General features: G+C 38.7%; 1 protein-coding gene across 2 annotated transcripts in view; it reads right to left on the minus strand.

Moving 5' to 3' along the window:
- Nucleotides 1–607: 607 nt before the first annotated feature.
- Nucleotides 608–19,822, minus strand: part of si:dkey-256h2.1 (uncharacterized protein LOC337520 homolog) — a 354,044-nt gene continuing 334,829 nt past the window's right edge. For both annotated transcript variants that reach the window (XM_039736958.1, XM_039736959.1), the window contains exon 12: nucleotides 608–742. In XM_039736958.1, coding sequence (XP_039592892.1) covers nucleotides 623–742 — 120 coding nt within the window. In that variant the 3' untranslated portion in view covers nucleotides 608–622. The remainder of the gene's footprint in view (nucleotides 743–19,822) is intronic.

Below are 19,822 nucleotides of genomic sequence, written 5' to 3' on the forward strand. Positions count from 1 at the left end.
TTGTCATTTCCCAGTTTCTCTGAAATGTTGTATACCTATGGGTCAGATGTGCCATAAATAAACACACGTTCCTCCATCAAGTTTACTTTTATACATCCAAATGTTTGCTTGGAAAGTTGCATCAGCACATTTTCAGCCTTCTTTTGTATGTACGCAAGAATCACCAGGAAATGCTTTTTGGTCGTTACACATAGCAGCTCTCTGGCAACTATATTTAAAAATGGCAGGAAAACAAAACTGCGTTAGAAAAGATATTAATTATTTTCAGCTACAATAATTATTTTTCAAACCAAAAATAAATGCCAGAAATGAATTCTGCAACCCCAAAAAAAACCAAATGTCTAAAATATCAGGTTTGCAACAATACACAGTGAAAAAAAATGTAATCAAAAACCAACTTAAAACAAATTTGAACAGTCTTATTAAAAAAAAAATCCAATTTAGGAATAAAATTAAGAAATGTCTCTTAAACAGATTAGAATGACCACAATCATTTCTTAAGCACAAATACCTAAAAATATCATTAACTATATTATTAAAGTGAATATTATCAAGTAGCACAATATATTCTTATACTCAAAATTAATTAATTATAAACCAAAAATGATCATTTTTCAACAGTTTATTTATAAAAGACCAGATATGAGTACATTATGATGTAGCCAGGTTCTTTTGTAGGATTAGGGTCCGTGCCATTGTACCACCCAAAGTAAAGAATAGTATTATCTCCCATCATGTCAACCTGCAAGTGAAAACAAAATGAATATAAATTACACAAACAAAAAATGTGAATGTTGAAAGCAGGTTAGAAAGTGAATACATTAATAATTTACTATAAATACAGTATAAATTACTTGATTCCAAAATATAGCCTTGCAATGGTGTTATCAAATGTATCATTTGGGTTATTTCATCTCACACTATTAATTATGGTATTTAAGGTTGCCCAGATGGGCCCTAAATAAGAGAATGACATTTGTAAGTAGAGTTACTAATGTGGAAAGAAAGGCACTGCCATTGAACATTTACTCCTATATATTTACTGGGTGCCTCAGATGTGGTCTTCCTAAGGAAATCTGAGAGAGTGTGAGAGAGAGAGAGAGAGAGATATCCTATGAAGATGATGACACTCTTCCTTCCAAACATTAGACAGTAGGCAATCCAGTATATGATATGTACTGTATATGTGTCACACTGCCTAAGATATACAGATACATAAATAAGAGAGGCCATGGAACGGTTCAAGAAGTCAGTGTAATTCAGTCGGTGTAATTCATCTGATAAACAAGGTGTAACTGACATCTCTTCAGAGGCCCCTCTGCAAAGTTCTTAAGTCAGAAGACACAAAATAGACTCACACAAGCACAAAGACCTTTAATTCAAAGACTGACAACTGGGATGGACAGAATAACTTGCCTATGAGCAGGGCCTGATTTTGTAACTGGAAGTGACTTTAATCCAATCATGGCAGGTTTCACCTTTCTTAAAAACTAGCTCCACACACACACCCAGGGACACTCATTCTGACGCTCTAACTGAACTCCCAGGAGAATTCTGTGGGCACTCTAAGGAAACTCTAATGGGAGCATTCTGCTCTCGCACTCCTTAAATGATCTTCTACAATCTCTCTCTGAAGCCGATTTTTGTTGACCAGAAAGCTGAGATCCAGTCTGCCAAGTCAAAGCTGTGTGCCAGTAGTCTGAAAAGGTTAAGAAGAAACAATGAAGGGAACTCCAGCACCTAAACTCTTATGCTAAAAAGAGCAATGCTCTTGCCTATGAAATTACAGACAGTACAACAGAAAGCAAGAAAGAAGGCAGCATCACAGAATACCACAAATGAAGGATCATGCAGCAAAGAGAAAGTGCGCATTCCAACGCAAGAAGAACCCTCCACTTGAACCCAGTGCACCAACAAAGCAACAATTCCACACAACACAGAACATTATCTTTAGAGACTTGGTATTGTAAAATGATTTGTCTGTGCCAAGATAAATTAGAACACCAAATAATCTGTAAACAACCAGTCCTTCTGTGTTATATGTTTGTCTGTTGTGGTGGACGGCTGGGGGTGGTACCCAGCCGGGACGCCCAGGAGGACTGGAGGAGGGCTTATGCCTCCTTCACACCATGAGAGGGCGACCGCCCTGGTTGCACTGGGGGCCACGGGTGCAGAGCTTGGAAGCTTAACCCTATAGGGGCCCGTGATCACCGCCAGGGGGCGCCCCGGTGCCTGAAGAGCCCTGGACCCCAGCACTTCCGCCACACCAGGAAGTGCTGGGGGGGAAGAGGAGCAGGGACACCCAGAGGGTTTCCGGCTACACAGCTGGTGCTTCTTCCACACGGGGGTGTGTCAGAGGAGGCTCCTCAGGCCCTGCATAAAAGGGGCCGCCTCCCTCCATTCAAGAGTGAGAGTCGGGTAGAAGTGGACGAAGCTCGGAGGAGAGGAGTGGAGGCGGTCTGAAGACTGAAAGGCATTGTGTTGGCCAGGACTGAAATGGGTGATTGGTGCTGTGGCGCTGGGAGTGTGCACTTTATTGTATTATAGAACTGTAAATAAACGTGTGTGTGGAGAAACCAACATGTCTACCTGTCTGTGTCCAGGCTGTTCCCCACACTGTCTAGTCTGCCTGATTGCAGTTATCTATAATCCTTTTTATCAATAAATTGCATTCTTCTCTTTCTTAAAAAAAAGTGTGCTTCAGTTACCTGGACAGAAGTCTAAAGGCTGAAGACCCAATTCCTACAACAGAGGAAGGTAAGGAAAATAAAGTAGGAGCTTTACTGAATTATTTGATTAATTACTGGTATTACCAAAGGCAAGACCAGTAACTAATTAAATCACTCTTCCTTCCCCTATTATTGTGACTCTCCCTAGGTGGGAAGTTAAAATTCATTTTCCTTTCCTACAAGACTCAGGACTTGAATCAGGAGTCAGCCCTTCTTTGACCAGAATGTCATCAGAAGGATCCTTCAACAAATTAAACTAGAAAAACAAAACTAAGGGCCAGACAGTATAAGTTGACATCTGATTCACTCCTGTGTACAACAACTCTCTCCAACATTAAACTCTTTATCGGAGCGGTCTCCTGATTTAGAGCGGGTGCCCAGACTCTGAAAACAATGTTTTTCCAGTAGCAAAAATTTCACACCCCAAAGCATTAAGTGACTTCTGACCACTGGCCATATCATCTCATATCAGGAGATCCTTTTAAAGGTTAATTAAGAGACAGCTACTTAAGAAAATGGAGGCTTATCTGGACCTTTAACAAATTGCTTAGAGAGCAAAGGAAGGAGTGGAGGATGCAGGGCAACACTTCTGAATTTACTGTATGAACTCTTGGAAGGAGTAAAAAAACATTCAAGATTGCTTTTATAGATTTCTTGTCAGTTTTTAATACAATCCAACCTCACATTTTAATTGACAGACTGATTGATTAGTTTTGTTTGGACTCTAACTTGGTGGGGTGGATTCTGGACTTTTCAAATCAATAATAAAAACTATTAATATTAATAAAGTTAATGATGTTTTTTTCTGATAACATTAACACATCTATAGGATCCTCGAGACTACTGTTTGTTTCCTCTTCTACACAAATGACTGCAGGAGCTCAATCAAGGCCAGACATATCCTGAAATTTGCAGACAACTCTGTTATTGCAAGTCTCCTACAAGGTACAACGATGGACCTGTTGTTGATGATTTTGTTCAATGGTGCGATTGTTCCTTTTTACGGCTAAATTTCTCTAAAACAAAGGACATTATTGTAGACTTCACGTGTTCCCCTCCTCTCACTTTCCCAGCACTAATTAAAAGGGAGATAGTGGACATGGTGGAGCACTACAAATATCTAGGGACAATCATTGACAACAAGCTAAACTTTGATTTTAACATGAAACAAATTTGTAAGATGGGGCAGGCACAGCTTTTCTATCTTAGGAAACTAATTGTTTTAAAGTAGACAAAACCATAATAACACTTTTTTATACTGTCTTTCATTGGATCTGTTTGCCAACCTCAACATTAAAAATATACATTACTTTAACAACATTGTAAAATGTATCAGTAAAATTAATTGGTTTGCAGCAGCCCTCTGTCACTGAGCTGTATCACAAACAGGTTAGTATTCTGTCAGACAGACACCATCCTCTTTTTTCCTGAATTTCAGTTGTTGCCATCAAGCTACATATTTAGACTCCCAAAGATAAACAGCAACACATTTAAGAACTGTTTTATTCCTAGACCTATAATAATTTTCAATTCTGTTACTTCTGTGGATGCCACTGAATGCTACATTTTATTCTGTGTACTGTTAAAGGTAATTATTCGTCTTTGTACTTTTGTTGAGTGTGTGCACTGTAACGGATGGCCAGGGTCCATGCCTGGCCAGGACGCCCCTTCACCACATCTGCCAGGGGGACAAGAGTGGGAAACCCAGTATCTCCCCCTGGACGCTAGATGGCAGCCTCCCTGGGTTGCAGTGGTGCCTCGAACTCCCCCAGGGCTGCATGGGGGTTGGAGTTCTGTGCAGCTCTGTGGAGTTCTGCAGGCGCTGCCAGGGGCTGCTGCAGCAGGAGCTGCTGGTCCCTTTTGGGCACTGGTTTCACCTTACCTGGAAGTGCAGGCGGATGTCGCCCATCAAGCACCTGGAGCACTTCCAGGTACCCAATAAAAGGGAGCCAGCGACCACCACTCTGGAGCCAGAGTCGGGTGGAGGAGGACAAGGTTGCCTGGGAGGAGTGGTGGTGAGGAAAGAAGAAAGTGCTTGGTGTGATTTAGTGTGCTTGGGACTGTGTATTGCCTGTGGGACACGGGGAAGACTTGCGCCTACAGGGGAAGAAAATAAATAGTTTATTTTACACGTGCTGCCCGTATCCAATCTGTATCAGGTCGGGCGCTATATAGCGACATTCTTACAGCACTTATGACAACGTTGGTTTTCAGTTATTGTGCGTTGGGCGATTTTCTTGTATCTACGTAACAGGGCCTTATGTTTTGTAATTTTCTTCTGCAAAAGTAAAAGTATCCCTAACCTCAATTAAGTTTGCATTTGGCATTGTAATAAGAAAACAAAAGTACTTTCATTCTTTAATTGATTCCTGGGATTTCAAGAGTCCCACTGTCTCTGCTATCTTTCCATGGACAGGAAAACAGCTTTAAAGTATAGAAATAGCGTCAAGAACCACAGCAGGATAAAAAGAAGAAAAACAGAATCTTGAAGCATCATTAACAGTCAATTGCAATGCTGTCATTTTTGTATAAATGACTAACAAGCAGCTATGCAAGAATAAAGCAGTGAGTCTTCAGTCTGGATTTAAAAGCTGACACTGAAGGGGAATTTCTAATACAAGTACAGGCAAATCATTCCACTGCTTCGGGACATTGTAACTAAAAGCATGACCTCCTTGAGATTGTATGTGTGCTCTGGATTATATGTAATGATAAGATGAATAAGTAAAGTCTGAGTAACTTAAAGCTTTATATATAAAAAAAGTAATATTTTTGAAATCAGGTCTTTCTATTTCTTGCAGTGATTCTTTGTGATGCTCCATGCAATGGCACCTTTGCTTAGTTTCAGACTCTGGATATTTGAAGTCGTAACTGAGCGACCAGGGGATGGGATAATTGATACACCGACAAAAATAACCATTCAAAAACAGATTTTGTGGTTTATTAGAAATGTGCCAAAACTATTTACTGTTTCAAAGTAAATGCTTAACTATAAAAGACTTTTAACGCATATGTGATTGAATGTCATGTGATAACTTTAATTCAGGGTACTCGTTTTTTTTTCGTGAGCATACCACCTACAGGAATTGAAATTAATTATTTTTAATGTCAAAGCAGTAATGTAGTTTGATGCAGTAAGGAATAAAAATTAGAAAGCTGAAAATTCCATACTTCAAATTAAAAAAAAAAAGTAGTTACACATTTGAAAATTAGAACATTAGAACAATCTAGATGAGAACATGCCGTTCAGCCGAACAAAGCTCACCAGTCCTATCCATTTAATTCTTCTAAAATAAGATCAAGTTTAGTTTTGAAAGAACCTAAAGTCCTACTGTCTACCACACTACCTGGTAGCTTATTCCATGTGTCTATGGCACTCTGTGTAAACAACAACTTCCTAATATTTCTGTGAAATGTACCCTTAACAAGTTTCCAACTGTGGCCCCGTGTTCTTGATGAACTCATTTTAAACTAACAGTCTTGGTCCAGTGATGAAAACTGAACAGGTTAAGCTTCTTTTAATCTTTCCTCATAATTCATCCCCTGTAGCCCTGGAAGCAGCCTAATTGCTCTTCTATATGCAGTACTCCAGATACGGCTTCACCAGTGTGTCATAAATCTTAAACATAACCTCCATGAACTTGTACTCTACACACTGTGCTATATATCCTAACATTCTGTTAGCCTCCTTAATGGTTCATGAACACTGTTTGGCCATTGATAGTGTTGAGTCCACAACTCCTAAATCCATCTCTTCAGGTGTACATTCAATTTTCAGACTTCCCATTGTGTATTCAAACCTAAAATTTTTAATTCCCTCATCCAATATTTTACATTTGCTGACGCAAAATCTACTACAAATCTGCCCAAGCCTATATGCTGTCCAAGTCCCTCTGTAATAATTCAACTGATTCTAGATTAACTGCCTATCCGCCTAGTTTGGTATCACCTGCAAAATTAACCAGCTTGTTACCTATATTCATGTCCAAATCATTTATATATATCAAAAATAGCAGCAGCCCTAGCATTGACCCCTGTGGAAAACCACTCTTAACATCAGCCAATTCTGATAGCATTCCTTACACCATAATGCTCTGCCAATTCTGTACCCATCTACACACCATACTCTGAATTCCCACTTCTTCTAGTTTGATGGCCAACCCCTCATGTGGCACCTTAACAAATACTTTCTGAAAGTCAAAATAAATAATAATATATGCTCCACTTTGATCATAACCTTTTGTTGCTTCCTCATCAAATTCCAGCATGTTAGTAAAACATGACCTTGCTCTTCTGAGCTCATGTTGACAGTTCTGTAAAATTCCTGTTCTTGCCATGTGTTTTTTCAATCTTATCCATAATAATTCCTTCCATTAATTTACCTGTATTACACGTTCAGCTTACTGGCCTATAGTTGCATGAATCTGCCTGGTCACCCTTTTTATATAATGGGATGATATTTGCCATATTCCAGTCCTTTAGAATCTCCTCAGTGCACTGAGACTTCCTAAAATATGTGTCAAGGATTTATGTACGTACTTGCTAACCTCCTTAAGAACTTGAGGGTAAATAATATTTGGTCCTGGTGATATGTTTGATTTCAGCCCGTTTAAGTACTTCTCCCTCTACAATTTCCAAATCACACAGTACCTCCTTAGTAGTCCCTTTTACCACTGGGAGATTATCCATTTCCTCACATGTAAAGACCTAAAATTCAGATTTAGAGCATTTGTCATTTCACTGTCTGTATTTTTGAATTCTCCTTTACTATTCTTGATACACTTCACCTACTCCTTGACTATTCTTTTATCACTAAAGAATCTTTTTGGGTCATCTTTCACTTTATCAACAATATTCCCCTCTAACTGCCTTTTAGCTTCCCTATTATCCTTCTTAATGGTTGCCCTCATGTTCTCTTATGCAGTACAATTCACATTGGAGTTATTTGTTTTATATGCCTTATACAGCTGTTTTTTTTTCCTTTGCAGCTTCTTTTTTAACTCTTTATTAACCCACAGTGGAGTTTTTAAAATTTCCTACTAATTCCAAATTTTGATATGTATCTGTCCTGCATTATACATAGAACATTTTTAAACCTGTTTCACTGCTCCTCAACTGTCTCCACGCTTAAAAGCTTATCCCAGTCTATCCTCCTAAAGACTTTGCCACATCTATTCAAAATTTGCCCTAGCAAAGTTAAAGTTAATAGTTTTAGTCTTTGCATCCACACTCTTCCAACACACTGAGAATTGTATTATATTATGGACCCTAGTGATTCAATCATCTCTACACCCTCAATTCTGTCCTAATTATTACAAAATATGAAATCCACACTAATCCACACTTCTTCTCATGTCGGTGCTTTAACATACTGTGTTAAAAAACAGTCACTGATTATTTCTAAAAACTACTGCTCTTGTGCTTTGCTGTTTTCAAGGTAATCCTAGTTAATATTTAGGTAGTTAAAGTCCCCGATGACTATAATACCCCCTGTAAACTTGCCTTTTTAATATTACCAAAAAATGTTAATTGAAATTACAACTTGTTTTGGGCAGTCTATAACACCCTCTTAAAATACGGCCTCTTTCCCTAATACTTTTCAGATGAAGCCACGTATCCTCACTAAGATGGGGCTTATCGTCCAGCTGAAGAATGCTTGCATTTAAATTGTCTTTGACATAAACAGCAACCCCACCTCCTTTTCTGTTCTGTCTATGCTTCCTAAAAAACTGTATCCCTCTATGTTACTCTCATCCCCACCTGTGTTATTTAGCTGGGTTTCTGTTATTGCTATAATATTATAATTCTGTTCCTCTACATACAGCTCCAACTCACTTGTTTTATTTTTGATACTTCTAGCATTAGGGCAAGCTATTTTTAATGTGTTACTCATTATACTTTTGCTTTTAAACTTGGGTTAGAATTTACATTACTATGCATTTTTATTTCTACACTGTTATTTGTTCCTCCATGTATAGTTATAAACCTGGCCTATCATAAATTCCCTGCCGCCCCATACCCTAGTTGAAATAATCCTTGACTAACCTACTCATACACCACCACAAAACACACTGGTGCCTTTCTGGTTCAGATGTAAACTGTGGTTGTGGAGCAGGTCCCATCTGTTCCAAAAGGAGTCCAATAAACCTATACCCTTCTACCCTATACTAAGTTTTGAGCCACGTGTTAAGCCTTTCAATCTCCTCTGTCTTACCTGGACTTCCGCCTGGCACAGGCAGATCTTCAGAGAACACTACCTTATCAGTTCTGCTCCTCAGCCTGGCACCTAAGTCTTTGATTTTGGATTGCAGAACTGACAGACTAACCTTATGTATGTCATTTGTTCCTACATGGACAATGATAACTAGTTCCACCCTCTGCTCTGGCCAAGAGCTAACCAACCAGGGAGGTCTCCCACCTGTGCACCTGGAAGGCAACACACTGTGCGAGACTTTCTGTCTCTGGGGATCACTCTCCTTAATGACTGAGTCCCCAACTATCACAACCCCTCTCTTTCTGTAATCTGTTTTGAGGTGGCCCATTGTGGTTCCTCATGCCTGCCTACCAGCACAGAATCTTCAGAGACACCATCCAGCTCTGCAAGGACCTAAACAACAGTTTGACACTTCAAATTCAGGGGTTAATGCACTCAGGAATATGACATTAAATTTTACAGATTCCTTTTGTTATTTTTTGTTCGAACCCCATTCCCCATAAGGTTCATTGTAAAATGCCTGAATTGACCAAGCATTTTTTAAATTTATAGAACATGCTTAATTTTAGAACACATTTCCTCATGGCAAATGCGTATATACCATGTTTATGAAGAAATAGTTTTGACTTGAAAAATACCAGAATAAAGAACTCATTCTTTATTCTGTAATTAATAATCAGATCCAAATTATGAAAATGACAATATGTTTCAGACAGTATTGGCAGAGCACATACGCAAAAACTAAAACTGTCAAGTTTAATCTTATTATGATAAAAGCGGCTACAGTCTAAAAGAGATAATATGGGATAGATTGTAAGTGTGAACACAGTGAATAAGTAATGGAGCAGTTTACATGTGTTTCGAATGCATTGCAGGAGAAGTGTATGCTGAAATTTAGAAGTATTAAGAAATTAAAGAAAATTAGGTAGTGAATAAATAAGGAGGTTAAAAAATAAGCTGTAAAGAAAAACAACTGTGTAGGAGGTGCAAGACAAATAATCCCAGTGTTATCTGCAGAGCATGTAATGGCGCTTTTCTACTGCATAGTACGGCACGACACGGTTCAGTTCAGCTCACTTTTGGGGGGTTTTCCACTGGGAACAGTACCTGGTACCTGGTCCTTTTTTTAGTACCACCTCAGCCGAGGTTCCAAGCGCGCCGAACCGTTACCTCTGCTGGTCACTGATTGGCCGGAGAAAATCGTCATTACTGCGTCACTGAACTTGCGACACGAGACACAACAGACCCGCTAGATTTTTAGCACAGCCAGCGAAGGTTCGGACGCACCATTTTGTTTTAACCAAAAATGGCTATTTCGTGGTCTATTGAGGAAGTACAGACGTTCCTCTCGTTGGTAGCCGAGGAGCGGATCCAGCGAGAGCTGGATGGGGCGACGCGGAATGAAAAAGTTTTTCAGGAGGTCGCTAAGCTCTTGGGCGCACACGACTACCATATCCGTCGATATGCTCCATTGTTGTGTGTTTGTGGCGCGTTTCCGATAATGTCACGGCAGTAGAGGCGGCGCCAGTATAACGACACGTGAATAATCCCACCCACTCTAAAGTGGTACTAAACTGCAGTCGAAACGCAAACTGAGCCGAACCAAGGTGAGCTGTACTGAACCGTGCTGTGCCGTACTATGCAGTGGAAAAGCGCCATAAGAGCATGAGAGCATTGATTAAAAGGGATAGTGGGAAAGATAAAAGGTAGTTGAGGAGAAATATTACAGAAAGTACGAAAGATGGCCCAAATAGATTCTTTCAATATTTTAGTAATAAAAGAACAGTCAATGAGGAGGTAAAGTGTATGAAAAACCAACAGGAAAATAGCAAATGCTTTAAAATTACATTAATCTTATGTTTACACATTGAGACCCTCCAAGAAGTGGGGGATTTCAAGGAGGTACTTAGTGATTTAGTAATTGTAGAGAAGGAAGTGCTGCTTAGATTAAAAAGGGTGAAATGAAGTGAATCACTGGGACCAGGTAACCTCCTAGAGTGTTAATGAGGTTAGTGAGTACATATATAAACTATTGATATGCATTTTTCAAAAGTCACTGCACATTGGGGAAATTCCTGGAAAATAGCAAATATTATTCCATTATATAAAATAGGTGATCCAGTTCATAGAAGAAATTATAGGCAAGTGTCCGTGAAATTCATCAGGGATAAATTTATGGAAGCATTTATTAAGGAAAACACAGAGCATCACATGGCAAAAATAGGTGTATTAGTGAGCTGTCAGGTCAATGTGCCTGATTTCAAGACACTCAATGTGAATCTGCAAAACTCTATTGCTGGATATTTCTGTAAAAATAGGACTTACCTCATATGTAAATATTCGTAAATGTCAATACTTGCTATAAATTATATTAATTCTAGCAGTAAGACTACTGTAGACTTATTTAAAAAATGGATGCAAGTAAGCAGTAGCCCATTAAATCACTTTGGACCTTTTATGCATTTATAATGCATCTTTGGTATGCACATCACAGGATTTCCCAAGAGATTTATAAACCTTTGTCTTCATTCCTTTTACTTTCCCACGCTGCTTTTGCTTAAGGCTTCAAATACAATGTTAATCTAGGGTTTATAACTATTAACTAAACCATCCAGCATACCAAGCTTTAAATTGTTCAGAAATCAGGTTTATTCACAGGTTTTAGATATTTAACCTATTAATCACTGCCATCAGATGGAATTTTGAAAATAAATTGAATATCACAAGATATTCATGACATGCCTCTGAAATTATTAATACTGTTACTATTTCACAGGCATTACAATCGTGTTTTTTTTTTAAGGAAATGACTACGCAGGCTAATTTATAATATTTGCTAAGATACTTGAGCTAATATTTGCTGCTACAAAGAGTGAGAGGCGAGTGATGCTAAAACGCATAACAAGTACACTTTCACAATTACTCATGCAGCCTACTCCTAGGATAAAGAGCTACTGTAAATAAGTGCCCTTGCTGTTAAACCGATAAATTTTAAAAAGGTACTAATCTTTAACCTTTACACATGAATCATGCATAATGATAAAAACACATCAACTTTAATACAAAATTATTATATTTACTTATTTAGAGCTCAAAAAGGCTGTGTGGGAAGCAGAATTATGAAAAATTTAAAACAAAGTCATATTAGATGATACAGATCATAAAAATTGAAAATTGTGAAGTATTATATAATTTAATATTAAAAAACAAGCTTGAGTGTTAACTCGGTAGCAAAGTTAATAAACAAACACATAAATATAGATGCCCTTAGCAACTAGTGTACCATTATTACCTTAATATTCATCATTACATTCATTACAAAAATTTCATAATTCGTCCTCACCAGTCGTCACACTCTCCCATTTTCTGTTGGTACATGTTGTACTGGCAGTGTCATACCTTCATGACAGCATGTGCTGGACTATTTTTCAAGATGCCTGGAGATGCGATGAGCAGCCAGTTGGCTTAAATCAGACAGATTTTGGATCTGATACCCCTTCTCCAGCAAAGCTGCTAATGGGAGTTTTTGTTTTCCTCTCTTGTAATGCCAACTGGCCTTTTTTTATGAACACTTAATTTCTCTCATATGTACTTATTTTTTGATCTTAAACTACTATTTTACAAGCAGTGGGGGAAATAATGCTTCCATCTCTTTTTACCCTATCACTGTATATATAACTAGGTATGTGGGGTCAGTTTGTAGCATTGCCACATTAGGGGGTTTTCATATTGGTATAGTATACCCTGTTTGGTGATTGTTAAATGTTAGTAGCAACAGTGATAGCTCAGATACCTGATTTTAAACAGATTTGAAATGATACTGAGGGGCTTGTGAGATTTGTAGTTTGTAGCTGTACATACTGTACATGTAAAATTGGAAGAGAAGGATGTGGCGGGACTTTTTGACTTTTTCATTTTCTACTAACTTCATCTTTGGCAGCACACAAAAACATTTTATTAACTGGATGTTTGTGGTGAAGGAGGAGTTTGCATGGCCATTGGAAACAGGGAGAGCATCGGGAACCTTTTTCCATTCCTGTTTGCACTTGCTCTTTGTGAAGGGGCATGCCTCAGAATATCCTTCACCTTCTGGACTCTGGTGGTAGGACTGTGTTTATTATCCAATTTTCCAAGAAGCAATTTAGAAAAGGAGGATTATTCCACCAAATTTTTCCTTCTGTTAACCGTTGTTTGTACTTCAAGATCCACACTCATCACTTACAGTAAAGACTTTTTCAGGACTGTAAATATCGTCCAGGATATTTGTTTGTGCCATTGGTTTTTATTTTTTGTTATTACCTTTCTTTGTTTTGTTTGTGAATAGTTTATATATACTGTATATATATATACTGTATATATATATATATATATATATATATATATATATATATATATATATATATGTATATATATATATATATTTGATATATTTGTTGCTTAATATATTTAATCTATTTGGACATTTGTGTTTTAATATTTAGATGCTGGGGTGGAACATACTTGTAGGGCTTTGGTGTTGGCCTAATTCTATCCATCGCTCATTTTACAAGCATACCGGCTTCAACGCTACACAAATCTGTTGGCAACCTCAGCACTCTCTCAGAAGGTTTGGTTTGCTACAAGTGGCAGTGTGTTATGAGCTGGGGATGTTCCCGTGCTGATCTGTTTGAGTACGTATATATGATTACAATACTCACTTTTGGGTTAAGCGGAGTGGCGGACTAGCAGCACATCAAGACTTAAGACTAAGTGAGTGTACTTCATGGAGTCAGAGAAGAGTAGCAAAGTTGTGTATTAACTTAAACCTCCCTGTAAGCAGGTTCAACAGACTTAGTACAGTGCATAATGTTACAAAATGAATTCCAAATGCATCAGACCACCTGTTATGAATATGAACAAGCACAAATATGTCATTAAAAATATGTAAACCATATATTTATATTTATATTGGATTGAAGCACAGCATGATACTGAATCAAATATATGTAACTTAATACAAAAAATAAGTAACACTTAAAAATATTTATATTGCATGATATAACAAATAGAATAATATAGATCAACACACATCACTGTCAATGGCACAGCGACAGACACTGATAAATTTGGGAACAATCCCACTGGCCCCTTGACTGATGCCCTGTAATTGCTTTTCTGGATCCTACTCTCATCCACTTTCTTGAATTTTTTTAGGTACGCAATGCTGTTTGGATGCCACTTTGGCAAGTGCGCCTTGAAAGGTGCTGTCGGTCTTTTTCATGCTGTATTCCTTCGGAGTTTCATGGAGATATCTTTAAAGGTGTACTCCAGATCTGATGAGATTTCTCACAATATGTATTATGTAGAGCTTGTGTTCTGTTGTGGAGATTGTGCTGTGATAAGACATTCTTTACGAATATTGTCCAGCCATTGACAAGGTATTTTATAAACTTTGTAGACTGTGGTATTCATTTGATTATTAGGTTAGGTGAATTAGCATTGCTTAATTGACTCTAGTGTTATTTTGTGAGAGTTTGATGTTGTTTCTGCCTTGCACCCTATATTTACTGGGAGAGGTTTCAGATTCACCACAACCCTGTTCTGAATAAGTAGATTTGAAATTTGATGGATGTAAAAGCTGGGTGCATAATGAAATATTAACTGTCATATATTATCTATGGAATCGGGGAAACAATTATACAGACATGATTCAAACTCCATGTACTGTTCATCATCATTACTTTCTATGTGGAGATATCAGGGCCTTTCATATGCATGAAATGAATAATGTTTACAATCTGACATGACACTCATTTCATTCTAATGTAGCTTAACAATTGCAATTATATTTTATTGGGCGGCATGGTGGCGCAGTGGGTAGCGCTGCTGCCTTGCAGTTAGGAGACCTGGGTTCGCTTCCTGGGTCTGCCCTGCGTGGAGTTTGCATGTTCTCCCCGTGTCTGCGTGGGTTTCCTCCTACAGTCCAAAGACATGCAGGTTAGGTGAACTGGCGATTCTAAATTTTCCCGTGAGTGTGTGTGTGCACCCTGCGGTGGGTTGGTGCCCTGCCCAGGGTTTGTTCCCTGCCTTGCGCCCTGTGTTGGCTGGGACTGGCTCCAGCAGACCCCCATGACCCTGTAGTTAGGATATAGTGGGTTGGATAATGGATGGATTATTTTTTATTAAGTTTAAATGACAACATACTTTCTCTCTGTGCTCTCTCCCTTCAAATTGAGAGGAATGTGTAGCAGCATGTTGTTAATTGAGAGACAGCAAGATGTTAATTGCCAGTAAACTGAGGAGAAACATGAGGTCAAAACAAAATTAACTGCAGGATTAGTTAAACTTGGGACTGATCTTGTTCTTGTTCACTGAGACCGCATTTAGACCTGAGGATCTTCTCCTCTAAGTATTTTACTTATGTAGTCTGGTCTTGATCTGCTGCTAGTATGGACTATCTCAGATTCACTGAAACTGACCAATGAGATTTTTTTTGTGTGTGTAAATGTTTTACAGTTTCTACTTTTCTGTTATTCTTTAAATTTTATAAATTTGTATAACTACTGTACTTTGGAAAGTTCAGAGCAATGCATCTTGAAATGCAATTCCTCCATCTCGCTTTAGTTTCTATTACAGTGTGTAGTGTTGCAGAATAAAATTCCAAACCTGTAATATCCAAAGCCAGGAAATCACACAGACTCCAAAAGCCTTCTCTGATTTAAATTTAGACTTTTATTAAAATATAATAATAGCTGTGCTTGGTCCACAGAGTGAGCCGTGGTTCTTGAGCTTAGAGACATTTTTTACATAGCTTAACAAAGATACTTTGACACTCCTGCTTATGCTAATGGATGCCACCGATTGGCTGGTTTTCCATGCCTATTATTCATTATGCTAACCCTCCACCCAGTCTTTGGCATCAGTTTTCAGGGTGTCATTTTACATTGGTGGAGTATTTACATGTGAGACTCAGAATATATCTTTGTATTCCATTGTTTTAACTAGCTAAGGCTCAGTGCAATTTAGTGCTTAATAGTCCCTAAACTAAATTGGTGGTTCGATTACAATATATTTTAAAAATAATATCTTACATGGTGCAGAATCACATTGTAAAACAAGTGATTAATTAAAATAAGTGCTTAATCATATTATACATTCCAATTATCCAGCATGATTGTACATAAAAATATCTAGTAAATAGTCATGTAGATATATGTCGTAGCATATTACTGTACCATTGGGTGTCATGAAGAAGTCAGAACTAAAAAGACTGCCTGCCCACAAAGCCTCACACACTCTTACTTGGTGACAATCTGATGTTGACCAATGCAATTTCTTTGCATTTTGCATGGCAATTGTACCTCCTGCTTGATAGTGCCACCCTTCAGTGAAATGCCATTAGAATCACAATGTATACTTTTCAATTAAAATCAATCTTACTTATCATTTGCATTTGAAAGGAAATAAAATCCATAATGAGAAACCCATTTGGATTGTCATTTGTTGTTCTTCTAGTATCCTGAGGCAAACCTTAAAGGTATTTCTATGCTTGAGACCTCCAACAAGTGACTGAAAGTTTTAGTCACTGTGGTTAAAAGATTTTCAGAATCTCAACACAGCATCCAGTAATGAGGACCTGAAAACTGAGAATATGGAGGACATTGTGGGAAGATCGATCTTGACAGCACTTTCAAGAACAGCAGGTTGGAGTAGCAGGAAAAGATAAAAAGTATCTTGCCTTAGGTGCCACTGAAGACTCATTCTTGACATGAGAATTTCCATTTTCAGAACAGCCAGCTGTGACAAATTCATTCAATTATATGAGGATGGTTTTTTTCTGAGTTCCTGTTAGGTTCATCTTACTTGTGTGTGTTGAATTAAAATGCATGGTTGGAGTTTACAGAAGAACAGGAGATGTGTCTAGCATTAGAGCCTTTACATGCAACATTTTTGCAGAGGTGAAAAAAAAAAAAAACAAATCACAAAAAGCAATGAAATCTCACCTTTACCTCTTTGGAATTTATTTTTCAAAATTAGCTGGTCTTTGAAAAAATTGTATTTAAATGTCAGATATATTAATTAGATACAGTATATTATGGCAATAAAGTGTAAAATATTTTACCATCTTCCTGATTACTGATGTGCTCTGATTAACAAGAATTCATTATTCCAGTAGGAACAACCTGAATGTAAATCACAGACCCACAGTCACATGTAAAAGGCACAAGCAACCTGTATAATCATATATAATTCCACACCTGCCCAGGTGAAGTGCACTGATTCTCTCTCTCAGTTCCTTGCAGACCATTCTCGGTAAGTCCCTCCCGGTTCCGGGGCAACCAATGACGTCACTGCCAGTTCCGGCCCTGATGACATCACTTCCTCTACTTGCATTTAAAGGCCGCCATTTTAAGGCAGCAAGTCAGTTCTGTTTTGGACTCAGTCGTGTGAACATGTCTGTTCTTTTTGATTGATCTTGCAGCTAGGAAATAATATACGGGTGGCTGCCCCAAACATTTCCAATGTCTCTTTGTCGTTCTTGTGACAATATATACAGGTAGTCCCCAGGTTACGGACAGCCAACCTATGACTTACGAACGAGGCCACAGCTGTGACACATGCGGCTCAGTAACTGCCGCTCCATCATCTTTGTCCGGTGGATGCTGCAAGCGGTGGCTGGAGGGTGGCGATTTCGCTGCTCACGCAGTGTAGTGTCCCTCAGGTGGCTCCCGGCGATAAAAGTGGTGACCCGTGGTCCATAGTCACCGGAGCCACAGCTGTCACTCGTGTACAGGACGATGGTTCGATGCCCGCCCACTACGCCGCCGCAGCTACTGCTCCTGACTGGACGCAGGCTGGATGGAACAGAGGAGGGCATTTCACTGCCCGCCCAGCACACACGGCTGGTAATGCTGCAAGCGGTGACCCAGTTGTGGCTGAACGGAGGCCATTGAGCGTGAACGGGGTGGCGGGGGTAGTGTGCCTCGGATGGCTGCCTGTTGAATTGGGGTTGGGCGATTCACTATCCGCCTTTGGCCGCACCGTGTTCATTCTTGGTGGGTGGACACTGCAGGTAGCATACTGTAGTGGAGGTGACTGTGTGGTGGGCGAGTGATGAACACCCCCTTGCCGCCCCAAGTCATTCTCAATAGCAAGCCTGCTTGTAATGTTACGCACATAGCAGGAAGTTATGCCTTGTCAGTACATCAGACATGTTGACAACGGGTGCCTTCCTGCTGTGATACCATGTACAGTGCTGTGCAGAAGAGCTCATCTTAACCTTTTGTCTTCACCCTTTAAGAATGTCTCTGAAACACAAATCTGATGCAAGTGCTGGTGATATAGTAAAGAAGAGAAAAACCATAACCATTGAAAATAAAGTAGAAATAATAAAAAGGTCAGAGAGAGTTGAAACTCCATCATTCATTGGCAGAGTACTTGGTTACAGTCGGTCAACAACAGCATTTATTAAAATAATGTACCTGTTCCGACTTATATACAAATTCAACTTAAGTACAAACCTACAGTCCCTATCTTGTACGTAACTCGGGGACTGCCTGTATATGTATGTGTATATATACATATATATATATATATATATATATATATATATATATATATATATATATATATATATATATATATATATATACACAGTATATCTCTATTATAAAAAAAAATCCTGAAAAGAAAAAACAGGGCGACAAGACATGATCTTCTCGGAAGTTCTCAGAAGACACTTAAAAGACCCTATCAAAGAATATCAAATAAAAGCACGGCCAGCAAAACACTCAGTCGTGTAAAGGCACGTAGTACACACAGATCATGTGCTCTCAGCACATGTAAAGCGTATAAGGACAATACGTTCTAGATGAAAAGTCAACATCTAAGCAAAGAAGAAAGAGCAGCGTGGAGAAAAGAGACCCAAAAGCGTTGGAGAGAAAAAAAGGTAGATAAGAGATCATGAAAGCAGTGGAATTCGAAAGTATTGTAACATCCCAGCCAGGTTGAAGCCTTTTTTGTTTTAAGTGACTGTTAGGTCCGATTGAGGGAGGGCAGAGTACAGCATGGAAGACTGATAGCAGGGTATTAATTGATGCGGTAAGGGGGGTGGCGAGACCCGGGGGATGAGGGGTTGGAGAGGGTGCTAGAAAGTTGTGTTTGGGGTTATGAAGTTGGCGATTGTTCAAGTAAAACTTTTGTGACACTTTATTATGTCAGTTGCTACAGTATCAAAAAAAGATAGTAAAGATCGCATTAGCGCAAACAAAAGGAAATTAATCATCAGGACCAGGTGTAATTGAAAAAATAGCAGGACAAAGCGAGGTCAGAAATAAAAGGCAAAGAACAGAAAACAAAGTCTTTTCACCTTCGCATCATTCAATGCACAAAACAAAGATTTACACAAAAATGGACCATATGCTATGAAAATCTGCGGTCCCGCAACAGTTAAAGCAACGACAAGTTTAATTTCAAAGAAAACACAATTTAGTCAGGTGTATATTTATGATCACGGAGAAGCGATGCAAATTTTAACAGGCGACAAGAAAGGTAATGTATATATTCTGTGAATAACATTAGACACCAAAGGAGATCTTGATATGCCATTCGTATTAAAATGTTTACAGTTTCCTGTGAGAACAGCTTTTTGCAACAGGGACAAACTTTAGAAAAAGTCGGATTATTACAAGGAGATAAAGCGCAAAATGAAGAGAGAGGTGGGAAAGACTAAAGAAAAGGTGTATAATGAGTTGTATGAGAGGTTGGACACTAAAGAGGGAGAAAAGGATCTGTACCGAATGGTTAGACAGAGAGACCGAGCTGGGAAAGATGTGCAGCAGGTTAAGGTGATAAAGGATAAAGATGGAAACATACAAGCGAGGAGGGTTTGTTGAGAAGG

This window comes from Polypterus senegalus, chromosome 15 (genome assembly GCF_016835505.1).
Source record: "Polypterus senegalus isolate Bchr_013 chromosome 15, ASM1683550v1, whole genome shotgun sequence".
NCBI classification, from domain to species: domain Eukaryota; kingdom Metazoa; phylum Chordata; class Cladistia; order Polypteriformes; family Polypteridae; genus Polypterus; species Polypterus senegalus.